This window comes from Herpailurus yagouaroundi, unplaced genomic scaffold (genome assembly GCF_014898765.1).
Source record: "Herpailurus yagouaroundi ecotype Mexico unplaced genomic scaffold, PumYag 215, whole genome shotgun sequence".
Classification (NCBI taxonomy): Eukaryota; Metazoa; Chordata; class Mammalia; order Carnivora; family Felidae; genus Herpailurus; species Herpailurus yagouaroundi.
In genome coordinates this window covers 10740127-10767644 of record NW_024412446.1, presented here as the reverse complement: position 1 = coordinate 10767644, position 27518 = coordinate 10740127, and the positions used below count along the sequence as shown (strand labels likewise).

At 49.5% G+C, this 27518-nt stretch overlaps 1 protein-coding gene, 1 long non-coding RNA gene and 1 other non-coding gene across 6 annotated transcripts in view; all 3 read right to left on the bottom strand.

Moving 5' to 3' along the window:
- RAP1GAP2 (RAP1 GTPase activating protein 2) overlaps positions 1–27518 on the bottom strand; it is a 188516-nt gene that overhangs the window by 114012 nt on the left and 46986 nt on the right. The window contains exon 1 of one of the 4 annotated variants that reach the window (XR_005784727.1): positions 27345–27482. The exons of 2 other annotated variants lie outside the window; for them this stretch is intronic. Coding sequence is in view for 1 of the 2 variants with exons in the window: in XM_040455542.1 (XP_040311476.1) it covers positions 27345–27451 (107 nt within the window). In the remaining variant the exon portion in view is untranslated. Of the gene's footprint in view, positions 1–27344; positions 27483–27518 lie in introns of those variants that run through there. One more of the 4 variants, XM_040455542.1, reaches the window with a different exon arrangement.
- LOC121017342 (uncharacterized) lies at positions 10827–16514 on the bottom strand. The gene is made up of 2 exons (XR_005784729.1): positions 16264–16514; positions 10827–11044 (listed from the first exon to the last, which is right to left on the bottom strand). It is a non-coding gene; the product is annotated as an uncharacterized LOC121017342 (long non-coding RNA).
- LOC121017401 (U6 spliceosomal RNA) lies at positions 23295–23397 on the bottom strand. Its single transcript, XR_005784744.1, has one exon. It is a non-coding gene; the product is annotated as a U6 spliceosomal RNA (small nuclear RNA).

The window sequence follows — 27518 nt, the reverse complement described above, 5'->3', positions numbered from 1 at the left end:
GCTAGTCTCCCAAGTTGGCTTCCTGATGAGCATATCTCTTGATGCGGATGCCCGTGTACCTCCCCTTGCCTTGAACCTGTGCTGGCCCTGTAACTCAGTTTGGACCAACAGAACGGGACAGAAATAACATTACTTAACTTCTTCCAAGGCTGAGTCACAGGAACCCTTGAAGCTTCCACCTCGATCTCTAGGAACATTTACTCTAGGGAAAACAGCCAGCATGTAAGAAGTCCAACTATCCTGAGACTATCGTCCTATGGCCAGCCACATGGAGATACAGATACCAGCCAAATTCCAGATGTTCCAGACATCCAGTCCACACCACATACGTGAAGAAACCATTTTGGACATTTCAGCCACAGCAGATGCGACAAGAGAAACCTAGGAACCAAGCCAGAACTGAGGCCCCAGACGTATGGCCCCAGCTGAGCATCCCAGCCATCTCCAGCCATCTGAGCCATCCAGGATGAGGTCTCAGGCATTGTGAAGCAGAGATGAGCCATCCACCTTTGATGTGCCCTACCTGAAATTCTAACCTACAGATTTTGTGCCTAATAAAATGGCTATCCTTTTACCATAACAGGAGCAGCAGAGGATAGAGGGCTCTGGAAGTGAAGCCTCCTGATGAAAAGAATGGAACTGACAGACAGGATATCTAATAGGTGCAAACTCTTGGTAGGAAAAAAAAAGACTACTCAAGGAATTATGACAATAAATAAAAATAGTAAAACAGAAAAACAAAAATAAGTACACAGAAAACTATGCTAATGGAAGAAACGCATTAATCACTAACTCCGGGAAAAATAAAAGCTTCTACAAGAAAGGAAACATAATTATAGTGCCCTCCTTGGCTCAACAATAAGCAATTCTTACACAATCATAGTAAGTAAAGCTCGACTATTGAACCAAAAAATGAGGCTAACGTAAGGATACACTGCTTACTACGTGATCCCAAGTCTTGGCAGAATTCCTAGTAGACCCCAGGAGAGAAAAAGCCCCACGTCCTCATGCCCAGCATAGGTGTGTGTTAAACCATCCATGTTAAGGAACCACCCAACTATCTGCCGGACTTGGGCTCACCTTGCTAAGCTATCACTCCACCACACTCCCAGACTCTGCCTCTTAACTCTTAACTCTTCTGAATATGTTATTACTCAGGAACATGCCAGTTATAGAGTCTCATCACTGGCTCAAAACAACTGAGTCTCGGTGGAGACAGACCATAGAATTTCAGGGTAAATATGTAGTCTTTTCAATTAATAATGCTATTCCCAATCTCTGAAGGCTTCATTCATTAGAAAGACAAATGCTTGGAGCCGTTTTCCAACACTGAGACAGAGCACGTGGCCCCTTTTCATTCTTGCCCTTTCCTGTGTGTGACCATGGTACATCACTGGGAGATGAATGGCCAGGGCAAGGGGTCCACCTGCAGCCAAGCAACCAAGCATAGCTGACTCAGCCCAGGGGGTCAGGGCCGCGATCTCACCTTACCAACATGCTCCAATCCAACCTCCAGAACCTAATGCCGATGAACCAAACCTGTGATATCAGCCCTCTTGCCTCCTCCTAGCATTAGCTTCTTTCCCCGGGACATTAGGAAAGGAAGGACAAGATAACTATGCATGCCTCCAGGAACACACTGGAAAACAGGCATGACCCTGGCAGTGTGGTATGACTGGAAGGTTCAGAAAAAGAACTTGGCAACCCAGAGCACACTGGATAACCAAGATCTCCAAGTAATGAACAGAAACTCACTCCCCTGGCCAGGCTCACCTCCTGACTCAGTGAGAACAGAGGGCCTTGATGGGCTGCCTCTGTCCAGGCCGCTTCCCTGGTCTCTGACATGAACCCTGCCTGCCAGGCCAGCCCCCAGCATAGTGACCGGTACTGAATGAACTAAAAGGTGGATAAACAAAATGAGGAGCTCACAGACCCTCAGAGCTGGAGGGCTAAAAGAGCAGCATGGGACAGGCCAGTGTTACCTCCACTGCATTTTGGCTGAGCAGGCCAGATTGTTACTTTAACCTCAACTTCCTGCTCAAGAGGCAGAGGCAGAGTAAACCCATTCCCGGATAGTTTGGTCTAAGCTCATGTCACTCCCTTGATCTTGGATTACTCCTCTGGACATGGATGGTAAAGATAATAAAAATATCCGTATTTCCTCATCCTCATCATAATCCTAGCTAATATTCATGTAGTACAATGTAAAGCTCTTGACAAGCATTATTTCATTTAATCTTTTCTACAACCCTATGAGGGAGGTACAGAACCATGCTCCCATTTTACACATAAAAAAACTGAGGCTTAGAGAGGTTAAGTGGAAGGTCCTACAGCAAGTAAGTGGCAAAGCTAGGATTCTAAGGGACGCTGGGTGGCAAGTTCTAAATGGCTCCCCACCGCAGTAGCCCTGGTCTCTGAGAGCTGGCGGCTCAGACACTGGAATCATTGGCTAAACTCTGTTGGGAAAAGGGTAGTTCAAGAGCCTTGAGGGTTTCCTGCTAGACCAACGTGATGCCCAAAAGATATGCTGCTTGGGAAGAGAGCCTGACATGAGTTATTTTGGTTCTTGGGTTTTTTTCAAGAGAAAGCTGCTTTTCATTTGCTAACTCCCTACAGAAATATCTTTTAAATACAAATAACCTATCCTGGATTATTTCAAAGGACATTACTGAGGGGCACCTGGGCGGCTCAGTCGGTTGAGCATCTAACTTCAGCTCGGGTTAAGATCCTGCAGTTCGTGGGTTCGAACCCCACATCAGGGTTCACCTGTCAGCATGGAGCCGGCTTCAGATCCTCTGTCCCCCTCTCTCTGCCCCTTCTCCACTTGTGCTGTCTCAAAAATAAGTATTTTTTTAAAAAAGGACATCACTGCGTGAGAGGCCATCACTCTATTTCTGAATTGTACATTTTTATGATAAATATCATTACATACTCATTGGGGGAAAAGAATTCAAAGAATCCAGAGGCATCTAATGAAGAAGTCTGGGTGTGGGGAAGGGTCTTGCCACATCTGCTTCCTGCAACCCATCAAGTCAGAGCACGCTAGGCCTCAGGGAGCAGGCCCCGCACCTGCCACAGGGAACCGGGGCTGAGGAGAGGCTGCTGCTTTGGCCCCCCTGCTGCATCATTTCCAGCTGCCCCAGTCACTTAAGTGACAAGCTGATGCATCAACGTCAGTAACACTGGAAGGGTCTGTCCACGGAAATGGCATTATTCTCCCCAGGAGGCACGAGGTCGGCCTCCACAGGCAGCTGGGGCCACTGAGAATTAAAGGCCCCTGCCCAGGGACTCTGTCACCCCCTCCCAGATCTACTCTCTGCCCCAGCTGGCCAGACCAAAGAGTGACAGGAAGAGGCCACACCGAGGCCAGCCACAAAAATCATCCAGCCAATGAGCGCCACTGAAGCCCGTGGACTCAGAGCCTGAGAGCGTGTGGCAGGATGTAGAGGACACAGAGCCTCCTTCTGCTGGAGGAGCCGGGCACAGCTTCAAGACTTGGGGGGCACCCGGGCCCTTTGCTGGCCTCCAGCGTGCGCCTAAACATTGCCTGGCTCCCGTGGCCACTCAGTCACTATTTGTTGAATGAATTGAAGAGCTTGAGGGCCATGCTGGGCCAGTGCCCCATGAGAAAACATGATGAGAACCTTCCAGCCAGATCCTCCATGAAATGTGTCTAGTTGCAGGCCGGCATGGCTGGCTATATGCGCTCTGAAGGCAGGGGCCACGTCGTCATCAGCCCGCCCACGCCCGCCCACGGGGCCCAGGGCCACATTCCTTCACTGCAGGCCCTCAAAAACTAAGACCTTACATTTGCATAATAATTACACTGATGAGGTTTCTTATCACCTTCTCTGCCAAGCACAATTCTGTGAGGATGATCAGGACAAGGAGATGTTTTCATCTACATGAAATGAGTCAGCTGAGGCTTGGGAAACACAGCCAGTTCTTGGAGGGAACCCAGAACTCTAAACTCAAGAAGTCTGACTCCACAGTCTGCGGTCCGAGCTATCCCGTTCATGCACCGAGTGAATGAAGAGGCCACCGAAGCAAAGAATAAAAGCGAAGACAGCTGCAGCCCCTCTGCACCACCACCACCCCCTGCCCCCTCCGCCTTTGGGCAACAAAGCATGGACTGGCTGAACTTCACCTTCCCTGTTCCATCAGGGTCCAGCCCTGTGAGCAGGGTTCTCACTTGCAGTGCAAACGCCAAGCTCCTGAGGAGGACACCTAGTGTGCTCCTTGCATCCCCCCACACCTCCCACGGTGCTGAACAATAAATTCCCTCGGCAGAGCAAAGGACATGGCCAAGGACATGGCCGTGTGCTTGTCAGGGTAGCACCTGCTGCTGCTGCAAGGTTCACCTGGGTAGCTGGGAACACAATGAGCCATCATTGGGCGGAGGTGTCCCCCCGCCCCACAGCAAATCTGACCTCCAGTCCCCACACTCTCCCTGGAGAGAGGGGAGCAGGCAGAGGTCCAGTCGGCCAAGAAGCCCACAGGCCAGGGGTGACTGCAGCAGCCCGTCTGGCTTTGCCACCGCTCAAAGGTTACAGGTCTCCCCCCCACCGCCTGTCCTTTCTCAGTCCCTCTCTGGACCGGAAGGTGAGCAGAGGGCCACCCACCCACGTATCTGGGTCAGAGCCTCTGAGGCCTGACAAGGCCCCGGGCCACACGGCAGTGCCCTGGGATTCTCCTCCAGTTGTCCCAAGCCACATAAACAGAGCCAATGCCCAAAGCGCAAAAGCCAGCTCCCAAGGGAGGCAGAGGCTTTATCCTGCTTGGAGCTGCACACGGAACAGATGAATGGGATTTTTTTTAAGGTGTTTGTTTTACAGATTTACAGAAGGGGGTTGGGGGCAGGGGAACCCAGCAGAGGGGCAGAGGATGAGAAGGGAGAGAGAAAAGAGAGAAAAGGGAGGAGAGGAGAAAGAAAAGGGAAGCTGTTGCAAGCTTTTAGATGGAAAGACACTTCCCTCCCTATCTAGGCCAAAATCCATCATGAAAGGGCTGCAGAGCTGGAGAAACCCCAGTAGGTCAGGTACACCCAGAGGCGGGGCCTATGGCAAGAACGTCAAGGAGAACCGCACAAAGGGCTGGGCCAGGTCTTTCTGGGTCCTCCGGAACCCTGACGGAAGCGTCAAGAATGGCGGAAACCTGTGAGCTCTCCCTGGGTGTCCCTGGAGGAGCAGCGGGGAATTTCGCGTGGCGTGACCTATACACAGGAAGTGCTTTTACCCTGAGGCTGGGGACCCCAGAAAAGGCTCCACGTCCTCAGAGCTGCCAGTCCAGTCCTGGACTGGTCCCCACAGGTTCACACCCTCCCCCAAAAAGCCATTCTCTCCAGCTCCCCAGCCCCACCCACGTGGTCTCCTGGAGACCTGGAAATGAAGAAGGACGGAGGTGATCCAGATCAGGGGGCTCCGTAACCCTGTGCCTCCCTCAGAAGAGGGGCTACCTGTAGACCTCTCTTCACCCTCCCCTCCAAGCCCGAGGATTATATCAGGCACAGCCATGGGAAGGGCCATCCGTAAGAGCACAAAGAGCTCCAAAGGCCCCAGATCTCCTCCTCGGGAATCTAGTGTTCGGGTGAGTATTTATAAAGCACCCATCATGTGCTGGCGCAGAGCTAGCCTGCAGGGATATGATGTGAATAAGTCACGCCTGACCCCCTCTTCCCCACCCAAGGCCTCAGTGCATCTCACTAAGTCCTCACCACCTCCCAAACCGGTCTCTTCTCTCCACCCCACTGTCACCTGGTCACCTATCAATGTCTCACCTGGACAACGGCCACCCCATCCTAACCCATCTCCGTCCACCGCACCCCTCAATCTATGCCCCAGACACAAGGATCTTTCTAAAGTGAAAAGCTGATCACACCCACCAGGGTAACCATAATTTTTAAAAATAATAATAAATAACAAGTGTTGGCAAGGACATGAAAAAACTGGAACCCTGTACAATGCCGGTGGGAATGTGTAACCGCGCAGCCTCTCTGGGAAACAACGGGCAGCGTATCCTCCGAGAGTTAAACACGGAGTCAGCACACGAGCCCGCAATTCCACTCCTAGGAACATACCCCGAAGAAGTGAAAACACAGGTTCAAACAAAAACTTGTGCACAAATGCTCCCAGTAACACTACTCACAATAGCCAAAATGTGCAGATGACCCAAACGACCAACCACAGATGAATGGATAAATAAAATACGCTATGTCCTTTAAAAGGACATTAGTATAGTAAGCCTTTAAAAGGAATGATGTACTGGGGCGCCTGGGTGCCTCAGTTGGTTAAGCGTCCGATTCTTGATGTCAGCTCAGGTCGTGATCTCGTGGTCGTGAGATCGAGCCCCACTTTGGGGTCTGCACTGACAGTGCACGGCCTGCTTGGGATTCTTTCTCTCCCTCTCTCTCTGCCTCTCCCCCACTCACATGCACACACTCTCTCTCTCTCTCTCTCTCTCTCTCAAAATGAATAAACTTAAAAAAAAATGTTTTTAAAGGAACAATGTACTAACATAGGCTAAAAGACAGAGAAAACACGATGCCAGGTGAGACAAGCCCATCACAGAAGACCACATATTATAGGATTCCATCTAAGTGAAATGTCCAGAATAAGCAAATCTGGAGACAGAGGGCAGATCGGTGGGTGGTTAGGGGTGTAGAGGGGAAAGGGAGAGACTGCTACTGGGGACAGACTTTCTGTTTGGTGATAAAAAATAATGCCACCGAACTGTACACATCAAAATGGCTAAAATGTAAGTTTTATGTGTATCCACCACAATGAACAGAAATGAAAGTGGAAAATTAGTGCAAAGTAAATGGCGGCACCCTCCTTTCAATGGCTCCCCTCCACCATTAGGACCAAACCCGACTCTTTAACATGCCCTCAAGAGCCCCTTGTCTTGGACCCACCCAACCTCATCTCATCCCTCTCACGTCCCCTCCTCACCTGCCCCCCAGCCCACAAAACCTGTCCGTTCCTCTACTGAGCCACCTGTCACCCCCACCACAGCCCTCCGTCCAGACCTTTCTCCTTGCCCACACCCCCTCTCCAGACTTGCCAAAATCTCCCTTCCTGGAGATGGCATGCCCACCCTGGGTCAGGCCCCCCGTGCTGTCTGCTGCCACAGCACAGCCTCCCGTGTCACAGCACCCAGCCCCTCCACCGCAACCACCCGCTGGATCCCTGTCTTCCCCACCCGACTGAGCGCTCCGTAAGGGGAGGGATCAGGCCTGCCTCATCCCCACTGGGTCCTCAGCACCTACCCAGCCTCAAGGACCAAAGTGCAATGGGGGACATGGATGAACAGATGGACAACACCCCCAGGGGGTTTACAGCCAGGCTCAGAATGGAAAAGTGAATGGATGAGAGACCGGCTTGAACGTATGGGCACCAGTGGGGGTGTGATTCAGAGCAAGAGAGATCATGGGGACTGATCTAAATGGCAGGAGAGGGCTCAAGCCAAGAAGAGGGCTGGAGGAGGAAGCAGGACCATGAACGTGAGAAGTGTTTGGAAGTGGGGCCAAGCCAGGCGCATGCAGGGGAGCTGGGAGGGAGGGAGTGGGCAAGTCCAGTGCCCATCCTGACTGTGCACACCCTCTGGAGAGAACTATTACAACTCTATAGCCTCTGGGTTCGGCATGTTATACACAACATCTCACTGACCCTCACAACCATGGCTATTATTACCCCATCATGCAGGTCCAGAGAGGTGTGGTGCCTTGCTCCAGTTCGCCTGGCTAAGTGGGATCTGAGACTAGGTTCGCCGAAGTCCACGCTGGGGGTCCGAGGCAGCAGAACCGCCAAATGTTCCAGGACAGGCCCACCAGGACAGCTGCACCAAAACTGGAGGATGTCCTGCCTTCTTGAGAACCAGAGCTGTCTGGCTTCCTCCATGTGCCCTGGACTGCCCACTGCCTTCAGGAAAAAGGCTCCTGCACATTTTCTTTGTGAGGCTATTAACCCCCCAAGGTCAGGACAGTATTGAATGAGCCTAGTGAAGAAAAACATCTGCCCCACATCCAATCAGGTATCTTAACCCAATGCCCTTGCCTTGGCAATCCATCTTTCATGGCAATAATACAACTTCCAGAGAGTAGGGGTCCCCGCAGCCCTGATCACCTTCAATGCACCCTCTCCCTACTCAGTCTCACCCACACTGGGGCTGCGTTTGCTGTCCCTATGAGGACCCCCAATTGTCCGTCTCCTGCTCAGTCCTCTCCTGTCAGCTACAGACCCCACTGCCAACTGAACATCTACACTTGGGATATCACAGCACCTCAAAATCAACATGCCCAGAAGTGACCCCATTTCCCCCAACCTGTTCCTCCTCCCAAGTTCTGTCTCCCAAATAAAGGCACTGAGCACCCTGACTCTTCCTCCTGCCTTATGCCTGACATCCAACCCCTACTACTCAAGCTGTGTCGTGGACCAGCAGCAGGACGTCCCCTGGAAGCTGGTCTAAATGCAGTTTCTCAGGCCTACCCCAGACCTGCCAATGGGAATCTGCAATTTGACAAGATGCCCAGGTGACGTGCACAGACAGTAAAGTTTGAAAAGCGCAGCTCCAACAATCAATGATCCCTTCATTCTACCTGCTACATTTTTCCCGGGTCCGTCGATGTCCTTCCATTCCCCTCCACCAGCATCCCGAAGCCACTGATATCTTCCTAACCAATCTCCACAATCCCACTCTTGTCCCACTCCAATAATTTCTCCCCAGGAGCTCCAGCGACCCTTCAAAATGTAAATCTGATCATATGAACCACACAAAGCCTTGAAATGTCATCCTATTACCCTCCCTATGAAAACCAAATGTGATTCGTTCATTCCTGCTGAGCATCTTCTATGTGCCAGGCACCGTTCCAGGCCACGGAGAGAGAACAGTGAACAAAACAGACAAAAACCTCTGCCCTCTTGGAGCTCATATTCTAGTGCAGGAAAGAGATAATCAACACCTAATAACATAAAAAGTTTAAGTATGAGGTATATCAAGTGACGGCAAATGCCACGAAGAAAAATAAAGCAGAGAACAGTTTGCAAATTTAAACAGGGTCATCAGAGAAGACATCTGAGAGAAGACCTGAAGGGAGTAAGGAAGCAAGTGGTGAGGGTGTCTAGGGAAAAGCATTCCACGTAGACAGAACAGCAAGGGCAACGGTCCCTAAGTAGAAGCATACCTTAATTAGTCAAGAAGTCACAAAGAGGCCAGTGTGGCCAGTGCAGACAGAGCCCAGAATAAAGAACAGGGGCTGAGGGCAGAGAAATCATGGGGAGAAGAAAGAAAGAAAGAAAGAAAGAAAGAAAGAAAGAAAGAAAGAAAGAAAGAAAGAAAGAAAGAGGAAGGAAGGAAGGAAGGAAGGAAGGAAGGAAGGAAGGAAGGAAGGAAGAAATCACAGGGAACAGATCAGGTAGGGCCCGTGGCCATGGTAAGAACTTTGGCTTCTACTGTGAGGAAACAGGGAGCCATAGAAGGCACAGTTGTAAGCAGAACAGATGTGATCTGACAGATTCAAAGGATCATTCAGACTGCAGTGTTGAAGAACCGTAAGGGGGCAAAGAGTGGCAGGGAGCAGGGAGGCCAGTGAAAAAGTCACCTTGAGGCATCTGGGTGGCTCAGTCAGTTGAGCATCTGACTCTTGATTTCGGCTCAGGTCATGATCTCACGGTTCGTGAGTTTGGGCCCCACATCGGGCTCTGTGCTGGCAGCATGGAGTCTGCCTGGGATTCTCTCTCTCTCTCTCTCTCTGCCCCCTCCCCTGCTTGCATTCTCGCTCTCACTCTCGCTCTCTCTCTCTCTCTCTCAAAATAAGTAAATAAACTTTAAAAATAAATAAATACAAATCAAAAAATACAAAGTCACCTCAGTAACCCAGGGCGAGATTGAATGTGGGCAATAAGAATACAGAGAAGTCAAGGGTGAGTCCAAGAATTTGGGCTAAACAAGTAAGATGGTGAAGGCTACCTAAGGGATGAGTAGGGGGCTAGAGAGAGCACAGGAATTTCACTGTGGACCTGCTACATCTGGAATGACTTTCAGACACCCAGGTGAACACCAGGAGGGAGACAGAGAATTCCACAATGCATTGGAAGTCAGGGAAGGAGGAGGCGGTGAACTTGCCGGGAGACAGAGGGGAAGCGGGAGCGGGAGCTTTCACCAGCAAAACGGAGAAAGCATTCTAAGAAGGAGGGACCACTGAGCTGTGTCAAATGACTCTGAGCTGAGGGCAGAAAGGCAGCCATGTGGCGTCGTGGGGAGCAAAGCCAGAGGTGGTCTTCTGGAAGTTCTGCTGTAAAGGAGAGCGGAGAGAGCAATAGCTAGAGGCAGATAAGGGGCTGAGGGAGGTCGGGGCTCATTTGTCTGCAATGACTGCCTCATTTTCTCCAGCTTCAAACCTTCCCGCTTGGACCTCTCAGCTAGCTCAGGCTCCATCCATCTCAGGTCTGAACCTCAGCTGTCCTTCCTCCCTTCTCCTGGCTCACCCCCTTTCCACGGGCAGGTCATTTGTTCTCCAGCTTCCAGCTCAACCACCTGGGGGCCAAAGGGGGAGGCCAAGGTGAAAGTTAAACTCTCCCTGGAAAATGATAAGAACTCATTGTCCCCAGAAAGGAGCTATAAATTTTTCTGAAATTCCGACCATTCCTCCCTTTGAGTCTAGGATGTTTTCAGTCTTCAAGAGTCTTCATTAAAATGCAAAGGTCCCACCTAGCGAGAGGGGAGGTGGTAAGGCTCCTGTGGCCATCCTCCTTTCCCCGCAGAGCTAAACTCACAGGGAGGCCCATGTTTCCTGGGCACCACACTTCATCCCAACCTCTCATTCACCCTCAGAATACAGATTCTTTTATTATCCACACTTCACAAATGACTATCCTGAATCTCTGAGAAATTAAACAATTTATGCACAGTCCCAGGGCTTCAAAATCGCAAAGGCAGGATTTGAACCCAGGCCACTTGACTTCAGAGCTCACATTCCATGGAGTTTTTCGGGTTGGTTATTTTTTGGGTTTTTCCACTTTTTTTTCGGTCTGCTGACTTTTTTTCACTCCTAAAATGGTGGTAAAACATACACAAAATTTACTATTTTGACCATTTTAAAGAATACAGTTCAGGGGCGCCTGGGCAGCTCAGTCGGTTAAGCGTCCGATTTAGGCTCAGATCATGATCTCACAGTTCATAGGTTCAAGCCCCACATCAGGTTCTGTGCTGACAGCTCAGAGCCTGGAGCCTGTTTTGGATTCTGTGTCTCCCTCTCTCTCTTCCCCTCCCCCACTTGCACTCTCTCTCTGTCTCTCTCTGTCTCTCTCTCTCTCTCTCTCTCTCTCTCTCTAAGAAATAAATAAATAAACACTAAAAAAAATTTTTTTTAAAAACACTACAATTCAGCAGCTTTAGGTACATTTGCACTGTGTGCAACAGACACTGACACAGGATTTCTGACTCCCAAACTTGTTGATCACTCCAAAAGGAAATGATCTGTTGATTTTTTAATAATACATTAATGTAGTTCAAAAGCCAAATGTATTAGAAGGTATACGGTGAGGGGCGCCTGGGTGGCTTGGTTGGTGAAGCATCAGATTCTTGATTTCAGCTCAGGCCATGATCTCACAGTTTGTGAGTTCAAGCCCCACCATCAGGCTCCGCGCTGACAGTGTGGAGCCTGTTTGGGATTCTGTGTATGTGTGTGTGTGTGTGTGTGTGTGTGTGTGTGTCTGACCCTCCCCTGCTCACTATCTCTCTCTCTCAAAATAAATAAATAAACAGTTAAAATGTTTATATATACATATATATATATATATACATACACACACATATATATATATATACACATATACATATGGTGAAAGGCATTGTCTTATCCTTGTCCCCGTGAAGCTCCCCAGCCACCTCATGGAATGGTTTCTACACATCCTTCTGCAGTTTCTTTATGCAAACATAAGCCAACACAAAGATGGAGTCCTATTTTCACCCTTTTTTATACAAAAAAAAAAAAAAACCAGCATATATTGTACACTCCATCCTGCACCTTGCTTTTCTTTACCCAGTATATCTTGGGAGAACTTTACATTGGACCCTAGAAAGCTTCCCTATTCCTTTTTAAGTCACATGGCATTCCAGGGCATGAATCCAGGTGCCCAGTTCTCTACTGATAGGCATTTGCTTGTTTCCAGCGTTTTGCTGTTTCAAACAATATTGCAGTGAATGACCTTGTACTATATCGTTCCACGCATGTGCAAATATAGATGCGGGATAAATTCTCAAAGGGGGTTCCCTGGGTCGAACGGACTATACATATGCGTAATGTGATGGGTGTGGCCAAACTGTACTGCTCATGGGATGCTATCAATTGATCTTTCATTAAATGGGTATGTGAATGAGGGCCCACGTGCCCACTCAAAACACTGTGCTACCCACCCCCCCCCCGCCGGCCCAGGGCTGGAACCAATGCCAAAGCAACTTTTGTCTATGGTTTCTGCCTGGCCCAAGTCACTTTTACCCCTTCATCTGATAATGAAACTCCCCACCTTTACTTTAGGGATCTGCTCTTCTCCCAGTGGAAAGGACTCTTGTGCTCACAATACCCACACCAGCCACAGGGATGAGCCCTGATTCAGGCTGGGCCAAGCATAAATCCCCACCCAACCCCCATAGAGATTAATGCACAGATGGGTGTGTGATCCAAACCAATTGGAACTCCTTAGGGTTTGTCTAAATGGAGCTGGTGGAAAGGAGATTTTTTCCCCCTCTCTGGAGGAAAAAGCGTTAAAATGTTAAACCCACAGTGGTCTGTAACCATGGTTTCAACATCAGAGGTAGAGATGGCCCAAGAGAATGAAGCCAACACAAAAAGAGACACAGACACAAGAGACAGAGAGGAAGAGAGATTGCTCAAGGTCCTGGATCCAGCTGTCCCTGAGGCCCAGCCCTTTCTACAAATGGGTTATGACAGCCAATACATCCCCCTACTTTGTTTAATTCAACCTGGGCTTCTGACATTTGCCCCCAAGAGTCCTAATACATTATATCTAAAGTATAATCCCTAGTTTGTTATAATATATAGAAACAGATGTAGATGCAGATGTAAATACACTGTGTGGGAGGGTATGTGTTTAGAGGGAAAAAAGACCAGAAAAAAAATATATTAAATGTTAATAGTGGTTATCTCTGCAATCCCCCATCTGGGATTGCAGATGATTTTTATTTTAGTCTTTGTACTTTTCTGTGTTTTCCAAATTTTCTGCAAGGAACATGGATTTTAAAAATATAATAAACATTTCTTTTAAAAAAATCAGATTGGCAAGAAGCAGCCCAGAAAACGCTCAGAAGAAGGTTCTAAGCCTGTGTGGTGGTCAGGAACAGCAGAGATGTCCACCCTGAAGCCTGCTCTCCATGGACAGCACCCCCTGGAATGGCTGCTGCCCAGCTCGCGTCTGGCTGGCAGTCACCGAAGGCATCCATGTTGTGGGCACCAAACCCAAGCCTTCTGTCGTGTGGCCACAGGCTCTGATCTGTGCCCAAAGGTCAGCTCAGAGTCAATACTCTTCTCTCCACACTCCTACCGGAATCCATGCTGAGCCCCCGGAAGTCCCCACCCACCCACTACCAGTCCCCTTGGCCTCCAAGGAGAACCCCACAAGACACAGACAAATGCCTGTCCAGGAGCCCACAGCTACAGGAAAAGAAAATGCTGGGATAAAAAGAGAGCTCACACAAGGTGGCCCAGTCTCCCCAGAGCCCTCTCCCTGAGCTGACCTTCCCATCAACACATGACCATTGGAGGAGGGGGATGGGCTTGGACAAGAGAGAGGTCTTGGGGACCCTCAACTTCAGAAGCTGTAGAGAAGGGTGGGCTGTGGCTTCCCCAAGGTACTCTGGCCCCAAATGTATTTCAGGGCTCATGGAGACAGTACTAGAGCTCCCCCAACCTGGTCACCCCATCTTCAACCAGAGAAACACTCTCTTTTATCTTTTTTTTTACATATGAGGGTCTGAATAAGATGTTTGTTCTCTTACCCCTCTAGCCATTTTCAAGTGTGCAATCCAGAGGCTTTCAGTATTATGCAAGCATCACAGCTGTCCATTTCCAGAATCTTTTCCATCATCCCAAACAGAAATTCTGATCCACTGAACAATAACTCTTCCCCACCACCACCCCAAACCCTGTTAACTCTATTCTACTTTCTGGCTCTCTGCTTTTACCTATTCTCAGTACCTCACATAAGTGAGGTCAAGCAAATTTCTGTCCTTCTGTGTGTCTGGCTTAGTGACTTAGCATAATGTGTTCAGGTTCATCCACGTTGTATCGGAATTCCATTCCATTTTATGACTGAATAATATCTTGTATGGATATACCACATTTTGTTTATCTAGTCACCTGCTGAAGGACACCTGAGTTGCTTCCACTTTTGGCTGTTCTGAATAATGTTGGTATGAACATGGGTGTGCAGATATCCGTTTGAGTCCCTGCTTTCAGTTCTTTTGGGCATATGTACCTAGAAGTGGAATTGCTGAATAAGAGCTTTGCTTACACAAATAATTCCAGTTAAAGAACAAGTGAAAATCAGTCATTCATTAGAACTAGTCCCATTTCACAGATAGGGAAACTGAGGGCCACTGTTTGAACACCATGTACATTCAGGATCACACATGGTGCTACTTTCCCTGGGTTTTTCTGTGGGGCTTCAGGCTGCCCCTCTGCCCTGCTGCAGTTACTTCCTTGCTGTCTAGGGGTCCCCACCTCTCATACCCCTGAGATCTCCGCTGGGCCTGAGCTTCCCGCAGGGGGATGGATCATACAGAGCCTGCCCCACTCTCAGACAGGACCTTGTGACCAAGAGCATCCATGGCTAGATGGTCAGAGGAAGGAGCAATCTAAATGAAAGAAATCCAGACTTTCTGGGTGGAGAGGCAAATAAGCCCCACAGAGCACCAGCAAAAGAGGATGGGGAAATATCACTGAACCCCAGAGTTGAGGGCCGACCCCAAGCAAGGTCTGACACAGTCATGCACTGGACTGCCCCAATGTCCAGGATAGACTCTGGGAAGGGGGTGCCCAAGGAGCGTGCTTAGTAAGGCTGGGGGGTCCAATATGCTGCATCAGGGAAGACGAGAGAACACCTCACCCAGCAGAAGCAGAAGGGGGCATCCCTGCCTCTGGGAGAGTACCAGCCTCTACAGCCACCAGCAAAGTAGACAAGACTGAACACAGACCAACACCAACTAAACCACCGGGGCCAGGGGAGCAGACGGCTGCTGTTCTCTCCTGTCCAGCTTCCATTCCCTGGTCTACTGACAACAACATACCAAATTTCCTTAGGTGACCCACCCTCCTATTTTCTCAGTCCAGGTGACTCCACCCCTAGAACCGGGAGAGGGCACCTAGACTTGGATCATCAGCATAGCTCATCCCTCTGGCCAAAGTTCAGAGGTGGGCACGTGACCCACCGTGTCCAGTATGAGTGGTCCCTGGGACTCCCTCGAAAATCATCAGAAAACAGACTTGCTCTTCCTGTTGGGTGGTATTGCTACACTGGCAGAATGTAAGCCTGGAATAGCCATCATCTTTCTTTGTGGACAACCTGAGGATGAGCAGAAAGGGACCAGCCCTATACTGAGGATGCCAACCCAAAAGAAAGCATAGCTTAGACACGGGGAGAGAGAACCAGTGTCCAGAATACTATTCTAGCCCTGGATCAGGCCATACCTGAATCTGTCCCCCTTGAACTTTCCAATTACCTAAACCAATACATTTCTCTTTCCCTTTAAGTTCATTAGAATTGGGGTCTGTCACCTGCAACCAAAAGATTCCTGAGTCACTTAGCTAAACTGCCAATCAAGAGTCATTTGGGAGGTACCACCTACCACTCCTCCAATATGAAGACCCTCTAGCCCCAAACCCCAATAAATAGCATTACAATAAAACAAAGGTTACAGAGCTCCATTTCAACTGTAATACTAATTATGTTTCTGAGCTAACTAGGGCACCAAACTGCCATGTGAGTTTGGGGGAGGCAGGGAACAGAGAAGCCTAACCTGCCCTTCACTCCTTGGCATTTAACACCAACAAAAATGGCCTGAGGTGACCCTGACAGCCTCATTTCCCACTACTGCCCAATGTGAAATCCACACCACAGTCCAACTGAGTTCTGAACGTGTCCGCCGCTCTCCTTACCTCCATTCCTTTGTGTACCCTGTCCCATTTAACTAGAATGTACTTCCCTACTCCATCTCTCCCTTCAGAAATTTTGTCCAGTCTCCCTGGCCCACCTCAAACGCCACCAACTCCATGAAGCCTTCCTTGGGGTGGTCCCTCCTTCTTTTGACCTCCAGGATGGAGGCCACCATCTCCTCCAGCACCCACCATCTTCTGTATGGGGTTCACATTACACGTCTGGTCTCTACTTGGAGCACAGGCAGCTTAAGGCAAGGACAGTATCTTATTCTCCTCCAGGATCCTGTTGTCCCATGCCTGGCACACACCTGGCCTTCCACAAACATTGATGGAAGTGACTTGAAACAGCACAAATGAATGCTTGGAACACAATCCATTTATAATCAGGACTGCTGCCTGTGTTTGTGTACTCATGGAGGAGAAAGACAGGGTGAATGCTGCGGGGCGGGGGGGGGGGGCGGGCGGGGCACTTTCCAGAAAAGGGGAAGGGAGGTTAGAGGAACTGCAATGTGGAAGCCAGGTGTCCCTGCTCCCATCACTTGCACCACGGGCTGTGTCCTGCCTCTCCACGGTCATGCCCTTGAGGCACCTTCTCAGCTATCAGTAACTGGCCTTTGTTGATGTCACACTCAAAAGCTCTTCCTGGCACCTTTGAAGATCTAGTTTTCAGACAGCCTGTTTTGGTTACCTCTTGATTTATACGCTGTTTCTGTTTCCATCTTTGCATCTCAAGATTAAATCCTATTAAAATAAATGTTCTATTAAAATACAGATGGAACAGGTAACCCGGGCTCCAGCCCAGACCTTCCCGTTCTCATAGAGAAGCAGAAATCTCTGTTCTAATTAGTGGGGACAGCAGCCAGGAGCCCTTTCAGCTTATGTGAAGCCTGGTAAATCAGTTCCCCCCTTCTAGGCTCCACTGCCCCCTCCCTTGCCCCAGCTCAGGCCCAGTATTCAAAAGGCGCCCAGCTGCCCAAGAGACCAATCCAGTCTCTTCCTTAAAAACTAATGAGAATGTGTGAAGGTGCTACAGTTCTTCACGTTTTGAAGCACTTTCATACACCTGGAATGCATTTCGTGTACCTGAGCTGCATCACCGCCCACTTCATACACCGCGAAAGTCAAGGGCGGAGGGGTCAAGTAACTCAGCCACGGTCACCGTGAAACCGGTGACAGGAGAAGAGGCATAGAATTTGGCATCAGGCAGTTCTGGACTGGAATCCCAGCTCTGCTGTACAAGCTGAGTGACACTGGAAATGTCACCCCTTTGGAACCTCAGCTTTCTTCTCTATGAAAAACGGAGATGATGATAGTAAGGGTGTTGCAGAGAATGAAATGCGACAAGTGGGCCCACAGTGCCAGCCTAGTGCCATGCCCAGAGCAGAGGCAACATGAGCTCCCGGTCCAGTCCCTTCTCTTAGGATTCCTGAGTTTTTACACTGTAATACATAGCCTCCCATAATTGCTGTCACTTTATTTGGGGGTAATTAGGGAGGGAAAGGTGGGGAGGAACATTTAAGACAGTGAACAGTGGCCTTTCTGCAGCCCATCTCCTGCAGGGACCCTCATTTCCAATCACACTGGACCTGCCCAAAACCAAAGGAAGCCCAAAGGGCATGCAGGGCTGGGACATGGCCCCCAGCCGCCCCCCACCCCTGAGCCTCCTGCCTCCCCCACTCTACATCGAATCCCTCAGCTGTGGAGGAGGTAGCACAGGTGTGGCCAGAGATGGGTACAAAGGTGAGCAGAAAGGGACCAGCCCTATACTGAGCAGGCTGCTGCCAGTTTAGCTGTGATGCAGGAAGGCAGGCCCACCAATGTTGCCAAAGCTTCTGATTTCTCCAGAGAAGACTGAAAAAAAAAAAAAAAAGTGCAACATGGAACCTTCCAATTTTAAAATATCAGCTTCAAAGGGAAAAACACATGTGGGCCTAACAGAGCCCCTGGAGAATGGGCGGGGCTTTGCACCCGCGCTGTGCCCTGCTGTATCCCCAGCATCGAGAACAGTGTCTGGCACACAGTAGAGGCTTCATGAGGATTCAAGGAATCTGCAGGGGCCATTTCCAACCTCTACCTCAGGCACCTGGCAAACTTCCAGGCGTCAGGGTGGAGTCCCTGACGGGTGCAGTCCCGCTATCTGTAGACAAGACAGTGTGGTTTTAGAGCACGTGACGGTGAGAAATGAGTGGAGGTCCTGACTCCACCCCTCGGAGGGATCTGTCCTGTAAACCAGGTGAGAGTCGTACCTTGTGTGGGGGCCGTTTCAAGTCGTCATACCCTGAGAGTAAACACTTACGACAACAGCCAGCCCCCCGACTCCACCACACTCATTCAGTGTGGCTGGTCAAGATCCTCACAGTAAAGAAAGAGAAAAGCAGGGGAGGAGGGCTCTAATCAACAGAGGGCTCCCTTCTGCCTTTGGAGAAGTGGACCAACCCTGAGGCCTGGCAGGGTCAGCACCGCCCCCACCCCCCCACCGGAGGGCTCCGGGAAGGACTTGGCTAGATTTCCAGCCTTCATGAAACAGTGTGTTCATAACTGATAAGCTTAAAAGCGAGTGACAATTTTTCAACCCACCCTTGCTCCAAGGGCAGTGAATAAACACAGCATCGGCTCCAGGTTCCCACTGAGTGTGTCTAGAAGGGGAGGAGAAGGTGAAACCAAGCTTACTCATCCCTAGAAATCAGAGTGGATTCTCTGACACCTTCTTCTTCGGGGCTGAACTAGGACGCCCCACTTAGAAATCCCAACTCAGGAAATCCTAAATATGCTCTTCCCTTTATTCTGGGTGTCCAGGCTACCCAGGTACCCCACATACAAGGCAATGGACCTGACTCCACATTAATTACAAGTGGACTGTGGGGACGCAAGAAGGAGCCTGCTGGGGTGCAGGGAAGTTCGGCGACCTCACGTGGGTGGTATCTCTACAGGTGAATACATACGTGGAAATTAACTGAGCCGTGCCCTGAGATCTGTACACTCACTGTATGTGTGTTACACTTGCATGCATTCACAGTTAACAGCCGTGGCAGTGCGTGTTAGGCACCTCTCCGAAGCCAGGCACTGCAGTAGTGCTCATCCCGGGTTCCAAATAACACAGCAGTGAAGACCACCGCCTCTGGACCTCAACAGACCAGGGTTAAAATCCTTGTTCCTCCACCTCTGATTCTGGCCCCAGCATGCTCCTCAAACTCTGAGCCTCTGTCCCTCTACCGGAAAATAAAGAGAATAACTCGTACAATTAAGACAGGTAGGTAAGCCTAGCCTACAGCAAGCCTCAAAAGATGTTGGCTTGCTACAACCATTCAACCTTCAACCACCCCAGGACCCTGGTGTTTTGGGCCCACTTGAACATTTGAGAAATGTGCCCGCTTCCTTCCAACAGCGCTCCCCAAACGGCAGGCATTTCCACAGCATCTTCTCAATTTTCTCCCAGATCCATGTACCACCTGACTGTTACTTTTCTTAACACTTTTCTTCAAATTGATCGCAATTTTTTACTTAAACAAATTTACTTTTTTAAAATGTTATGTAACCATCATGCATGGAAAACCAGTATCACTTGCCAGAACTCACTTGTTTTAAAAATAGCAATTAAAATAAAAAGCATTTGTCCACCTGAGATCATCTTGCCTACCTCATTTACTTTTTGTGGATTCAAGAGGGAAGGAAACTCAGTTTGCGGGGCGGACGTGGGGTCGGGAGGGAAGAGGGCCTCATCTGCTTCAAACGACTGAGACATTTCCTGAGCCCTTCAGCACCCCCGTCTGCACAGAAGTGATTTTCGTTGGTGTAACCAAACGGGCTTGGCAGGCCCTGTATGTGGCAACATCCTGGTAACCAGCCATCTGTGTACCACACGGGCTCCAAAGAGATAAAGCTGCATTTAGAAAAAATATATATTCACTAATGGCGGGTGTTCACTAATTCAGACACCCACTGGCCCTCTCTGGCATGAATGAAGGGAGCCCTCCTCTGCCTACCACACAGCAGCTCCAGCACCCGAGATCTAGGAACTCAGTGTCAGGACAGGCCCGGGGCCCGGCCCCAGCTTCAGGACTGAGCCTGGACCCTCACATCTGTGGGTCCCCAAACCACGCAGGGGCAGGAAAAGAGAAGAGTAATAACAACACTCCTCCTGTGCACATAATCTGCTACATTTATGTTCAAACGCTCTTCCCAAGGGAAATGAAGGAGAGGGAAGAGGACATTCCCCAATCTCAGCCAAGAGAAGGCATCTTGAAATCTGTGTCAAAGGGCACACTGCAGTCCTACGAGGACCCCGGGGAATAGGCAATGGGCATATTTCTTCTGGGGAGTCAGTGGATCTCGTAAGCACCCATTCATTCATTCAGCAAATACTTACTAAGCACCTCCTATTGGGGCAATAGGAGCCCCGGGGCGAAAAAGGCAAAGTCCCTGCTGTTAGAGAGCTCATATTCTAGGAGTGGGAATAGTCAATAAATTGTTTATTACATAATATCAGTTAATGATAAGTGCCATGGAGGCAATAAGTCAGAGTAAAGCAATAATGGCTGGAGTAAGCTGCTTAGATTGGATGGTCAGGGGAGTCCTTTTAGAAGAGATGACATTTGGGGCACCTGGGTGGCTCAGTCAGTTGAGCATCCAACTTTGGCTCAGATCATGATCTCACAGTTCGTGAGTTCAAGCCCCACATTGGGCTTGCTGCTGACAGCACAGAGCCCACTTTGGATCCTCTGTCCCCCTCTTTCTGCCTCTCCCCCACTTGTGCTCTCCCAAAAATAAATATAAAAAAAAGAGAGATGACATTTGAGCTGACACCCAACAATGAGGAAGCACCACTCAATTAAGTCACCATAAACAGCATGTGTAAAGGGCCTGGGGTAGGAACAAGCATGGCATGTTCCAGAAACAGAAAGGCCTTTGCAGCAGAAATACAGTGACCGCCGTTGAGTGAGAGGGAAACTGGTAGTGAGATCAGAGAACCAGGCAGGGGATGCAGGCCCAGCTTCAGAGTTTGGACTTCATTTAAATTATAACGAGAAGCCTATGGACAGATTTCTACTTTGGAGAGACTTGATTTTACTTCAAGTTTTAACTCCACTCTGGCCACCATAAGAATGGATAAGGAGGACAAGAACCAAATGGGAGATTAAAACAGTGGCTCCAAAGGAATTAAAAACCTTGGGACGTCTGGATGGCTCAAACAGTTGAGCATCCAAATTCGACTCAGGTCATGATCTCACCGTTCCTGAGTTTGAGCCCCATGTTGGGCTTTGCACTGACAGCCTGTTTCAGATTCTCTGTCTCCCTCTCTCTGCCCCTCCCGCACTTGCTCTCTCTCTCAAAATTAAACATTAAAAAAAAAAAAAAAAAAAAAAAAAAAACCTCATTTCTGCCTCAAATTCTCTCCCTTAACTCTACGAGTCTAACTTCTCACACACTCAGTGAGTCTTAAAATGGGAAGCTGGTAAAGGGAGATGTTTGTTCTTTAAAGCAATAACAGCCAACCAAGTGGCATTCAAACATCAGACAAGAGAGGGCAAGTAACAGGCTCTTCCACAAAGGGCAGGACCCAGCCACCTCCTGAGAAGAGAACAAGCAGCCATCTGTTCTGGGGCCAGGGAGCAGATCGGCTCCCGCCTGTGCCCCTTCCAGCCCTGGGACTTTGGGTCTCCAAGGCCAGGACTCCTGCACACTCCACAGGCTCAGACCCCAAATCCAGCCAGCTCGTGGGTCTGTCACACGCTCTCCCATGGCAGACACAGTATCCTCCACACCAGCCTTCAAACTCCAAGGACAAAATCAATTAACAGCTGCCAACGTCACTAAAACAGACAATTAGACAAACTCCAAAGCGCGGTCTTGCCCAAAAAGCAAACAAACAAATGTGATAGAACCTCTAAAACTCAATATCGACTTACAGTATCATAGGGAACAGCAGAACATGTTAAATGACACCAGGAGATACCACCCACAAAATCCTGACTCCCCAAAATAATTAAGTTTCTCCAATAAAGAAATTATAAAGATGTGGTGCCTGGGTGGCTCAGTTGGTTAAGCGTCCAACTTCAGCTCAGGTCGTGATCTCATGGTTCAAGAGTAAGAGCCCCGCATCAGGCTCTGCACTGACCGTTTGGAGCCCACTTCAGATCCTCTGTCTCCCTCTCTCTCTGCTTTCTCTTTCTCTCTCTCTCTCTCTCTCTCTCTCAAAAATAAAAATAAATACATTTTAAACCCCCCCCAAAAAAAGAAATTATAAAGAAAAAAAAGTTGGAAGAGAAAACTTATAAAGTGATATATCACCAATTACACTGGATTTTTTCAATCCTGACTCAAAAAAATTTTGAAAAACTTTTATGAGACAAATAGGGGAATCTGAGCACTAATTCAATATGATACTAAGGAATCACTGTTGGATGGGGCATCTGGGTGGCTCAGTTGGTTAAGCATCTGACTTCAGCTCAGGTCATGATCTGGCCAGTGCATGGGTTCAAGCCCCACGTAGGGCTCCATGCTGACAGCTCAGAGCCTGGAGCCTGCTTCGGATTCTGTGTCTCCCTCTCTCTCTGCCCCTCCCCACTTGCATGCACGCCCTCTCTCTCTCAAAAATAAACATTAAAAAAAATTTTTTTTAAGAAATTACTGTTAACTTAGGGAATACAACAATAGTAGTGTTTGTTTTCTTGCAAGAATTTTTAATTTTTTTAATGTTTATTTATTTTTGAGAGAGAGAGAGAGCATGATCAGGGGAGAGGCAGAGAGAGAGAGAGGGAGACAAAGAATCTGAAGCAGGCTCCAGGCTCCTAGCTGTCAGCACAGAGACCAACACGGGGCTTGAACTCACAGACCACGAGATCATGACCTGAGCCAAAGTCAGATGCTCAACCGACTGAGCCACCCAGGCACCCCTATTTCCTTACAAGAATTCTTATCTTTAAGATGTATACTGAAATAATTAAGAACGAAATGATACCATGATGGGATTTATTTCAAAATAATCTTGTGGGGAACTGGGGGGGGGGGGGGAGCAAAAAAATGAAACAATATTGGCCATGAGTTCATGATGGCTCAAAATGGGTATCGTATTACTTTTCTCTCTACTTTTGTGTATGCATGAAAATTCCCACAATAAAAAGTTTAAAAAAACAAACAAAAAAAAAAAGCTAGGGATGAACTTCTTGTGCGGAGGCCATGCTAATCTTCTCTGTATCGGTCCAGTTTTAGTATATGTGGTACCAAAGCAAGCTCGGGAAGAACTTTTTCTCTACTAACCTAAGCAGGAATAACCCACTAGACATTACACCCCACAACAGAGGGATCAAATTCATTAGATTCCCTGTTATGCTTCCCAGAGCCTGCCATGAGTGGTCTGCTGAATAATGAGGGAATTCCTGTTTTCCTCCTCACAAACCCCATGGTGGGAGTTGTCTCAAAATAACTACCCCCCCCCATCAGAAGTAGATGCCTTGGGGCGCCTGGGTGGCGCAGTCGGTTAAGCGTCCGACTTCAGCCAGGTCACGATCTCGCGGTCCGTGAGTTCGAGCCCCGCGTCGGGCTCTGGGCTGATGGCTCAGAGCCTGGAACCTGTTTCCGATTCTGTGTCTCCCTCTCTCTCTCTCTCTGCCCCTCCCCCGTTCATGCTCTGTCTCTCTCTGTCCCAAAAATAAATAAACGTTGAAAAAAAAAATTTAAGAAGTAGATGCCTTTTCATTTATGCTAACTGACCTCTCTCCAGTTCAGAATATCACTCCCAAGTCCACACAACTTTATCCATACCATTTGGAACACATATATTTTGATTCTATTTTCCTACCTTAATCCTTCCCATCAGAGATACCTGTTTTCCCCCTCAGAGGAAAGTATTCCCCCCGCCCATCTACTTCTATGACCAAGGCAGTGCTCTGGACCTGATCTGCCACAACCACAAGAAAGCAGGATCTGAAAATCAAAGCACTTTAAAGGTGCTCTCCACTACAGTGATCTCCAAAAACGCCATCTGCAAGAAAGGCTTCATTCAAGTGCCTCGTTGGAACCATGCTCAAATCAGTCCCCCTCGAAAACACACCATTGCCTTTGCAGGATCCCAGGGGATGGAGTCCCTGGAAGATGGCCAGAAAGGCAGAACCTCCAGGTTATCCCACAACCCCCATAGAGAGTTGTCAAGTCAAGGTTGATGAGCACCACAGCCACTTCTCCAGGAGGCAAACTGAGGCTGGGCTTTCAACTTAGTTCTCAGGACCTACCAAGAGTAACCTGGAGTCTCCTGGTTCTGGGCCCATTTGGGATACCTGTGTCATTACCATCTTCCCTGGTGCACCTGCTGCCCCCAATATGCAATACATTTCCAGGTAGCCTGCAGAGGGCAGGAAGATGGCAAAGACGATGGGGCCATCACTGCAAGGCCACACAGGACCACTCTACCCCTTAAGGCCAACAGCCAGGAGTGTTATCTGCATGAGTCTGTCAATTAAAGGTGCTAGGAAGATCGATGGATGGATGGATCAAGCCTTCTGGGAAGGATGAAGAAGGGGTCTTAGATGACAGCAGAGAGGAATCAGGGACTCAGCAATTAAACACCCAGCCTGGAGTCTGGGGAGCACATAAAAGGTTGGCAGCTGCAGCCTGTTCCAGCGCACCCCCTGTCCACCCCACCCCCACCCCCACCCCCATGGCTGGTGCCCACAGAGCAAGGTTCAATAGCGAGCACTGCACTGATTTCAGATGCTTAAAGACAAAGAAACTCCAGATTACAGCAAGGGGAACAAAGGTCATTTAGCACCAACACGAAATCAATCCCTCTCTCTCCTTGGGTAAGTTAAGTCTGTGGCCAAAGCAATCAGGATGACAGAAGCAACAGCAGAATAGGATGAAGGCAAGGGCTGGGAGGGCCTCAACGTCTGCTGCATTGCAGGGAAGGGCACAGTGCATCCAAGAGGAAGGACAAGATACCACGAGCCTAAGGCATCCTCACCCCTGGCCAGTCCTTCCCTGTGCCTCACTGCACCTGGCCGCCCGGCCCCCCCCCCCCCCGGGCCCATGCATGGATGGCCTTGACTACTGGTGGGGCTGTCACCACCAGACATCTTACCTTGGTTTCCAGGAGCACAAGCCCAGAGAGAAGCGAATGGGAACGGTTCTGCTCAAAGCCCTTCTTCCTCATGGAGCACTTCATACCTCTGAGATGCACCTTCACCCACATTATCTCACTTAAGCCTTTTGCATGGACACAGAAACAGGCTCAGGGAGATTACATCTATACTATCACGTCACAGTCGGTGGATAAGCGGGGACTGTGCAGTCACTTTTCCACCCTACCACATGCTCCATACTCAGAAATGGGAACTGGCCTGATGGTCTGATGCAGCTGCCTGCATCAGATGATGTGTCTATCAAGCACATCATCCTTCTCATTCCTCCAAACAGACTCCCTTGTCTCAGAACAGCCATCCCGCATCCCTCTGACTTTAGAAGGCTGGCTTATTCATCCCCCCATTACATATAAAATGCTGAAAGACAGGGAATAGAAGAGAACCAAAGTAGGGGGAAATGGGGCCCAGACCTAGAGCACTGGGCTCCAGAGTCCCACTGGTAGCTTTTTCTGCTAGACAGGTTTATCCCAGACACCAGCCATTCCCTACATCGCTTGCAGGATTTCTGCCACATTCTATACCCTTTGTACTATAGCTGTTTCTATTAAACGGACTCGTTCTTATGACTTAATACATTTAATTTAAAGTGATGCCTTATATCACCACCACAAAGAAGAAAATCAGTACCACTGACCATAACTGGGAGCGAAGCCTAAAAATAAATAGCACAGAAACAACCTAAATTGTAGGCAGGCACTGTTCCCCACTTAGAGGCCCAGAGCCAGAGGTCTGCTTTCCCTTTGTTATGAAACAGAGATTAGCAAGTGTTAAAAAGGTGTTAAAGCCAGACTAGCACCAACCTGAAAGTTTCCCCTTAAAGAAATCACACGGATTAGTAGAGAACTGAAAAGGGAAGATCCTTCTCACTAGGTGACTCAATGTTATCTCATGCCTGCCCACCTAAAGTCATCTCACTGGAGAGCTACCTCATCCTGTGGGAAACATCCAATTAGACTGAATCGTAGGAAGGGGGGCAAGAGGGACAAGAGTCAACCACATCACGGGGGCAACCAATGCCAGCTCCTGGGAGTGCTCCAATCCATTGCCCCCCCCCCACCACCACCACCCCAAGGCACACCCAGCTTCTGGGCAAGCCCAAGGGTCACCCGTCACCACCCAGGTGTCTCTGGCTCCACTGCCCTTGTCTCACCCCTTGGCTAACGGCAGAGCACAGCACTAACCCCTCCAAACTCCTCTGCAAATCCAGATCCAGCAGAGCCACTGGAGCCACCCCAAATTCTCACAACACTTCTATGGACAGTCAGTTCTGATGACCCCAGTTGCTGGGAAGCTTTGGACAGTGGAGGGAGTCTGTGCCAGACTGTGTAAGCACCTCCCTGAGGTCTTGCGGGCATCAAGCCTGCAGCAAGGGACTGGAGCCCAGGAAGCTGCCCCAGAAGCTCCTTTGCCCCAAACGCCACCTCTTAACCCATAGGTCATCCAGAATATCTCTGAAATAGCTCGAGAGAACTATTTTCAACATCCAGGAGCAAACAATTAGTAAACTCAAGAAAGGTGAAGAGTCAAAGAGAAAAATCCAAAGAAGGGGGGAGGAGGCTGTCAAGCAACCTCCAAACTTGCTCCTGGCCTGCCGGCACTGTGCGCAAAAGGCAAGCAGATCCTGGCCTGGCGGGCACCTCGTGGGCTCAGCCAAGTTGCAAGAGAACCAAATGGCGCGGTGAGATACTTGGGCTCAGCCAGGTGCTGTCGCCCGGGTCGGATCAATGCTACTCACTGCAGGCTTCCGGAAGGGCGCCCAATGCCGGGAATGGGGACGAAATACTGGGTGCCCCTCTGTGGATGATGGAGCCCGAAGGGCCCTCCCAGACGCCCTCCGACCCAGCCAATGTCCTGCTTGGGCTTTCCCCCAACAGCCAGTGTCCAGGGCGACGCTCCTGAGTCGCTCCCCCGACGGCGCACGGAGCAGAGGTTTTTCCCAACCAACTCAGGGCCAAAAGCCCTTTTGTAAAAGTCCACCCCAAAGAAAACGGGGATTTAGCATGAGAGTGGAGGAAAGGGAAGGCGGCACTGCCAGGCTTTACCTTTTCTCTTTATTCTGTTTTCTGGATTTGTGCAGGAGTCCGATGAGCACCACGGCCGCGCGGATCCCTGCCTTTCGGCAATGCATCCTCCCCGCAGGCTGGGACATGGCGAGGCCGCCGGCGGTGCCCGGCCGCGCCCTCGCCCGCCCGCCGCGCGCCCCCGTCGGCCCGGCT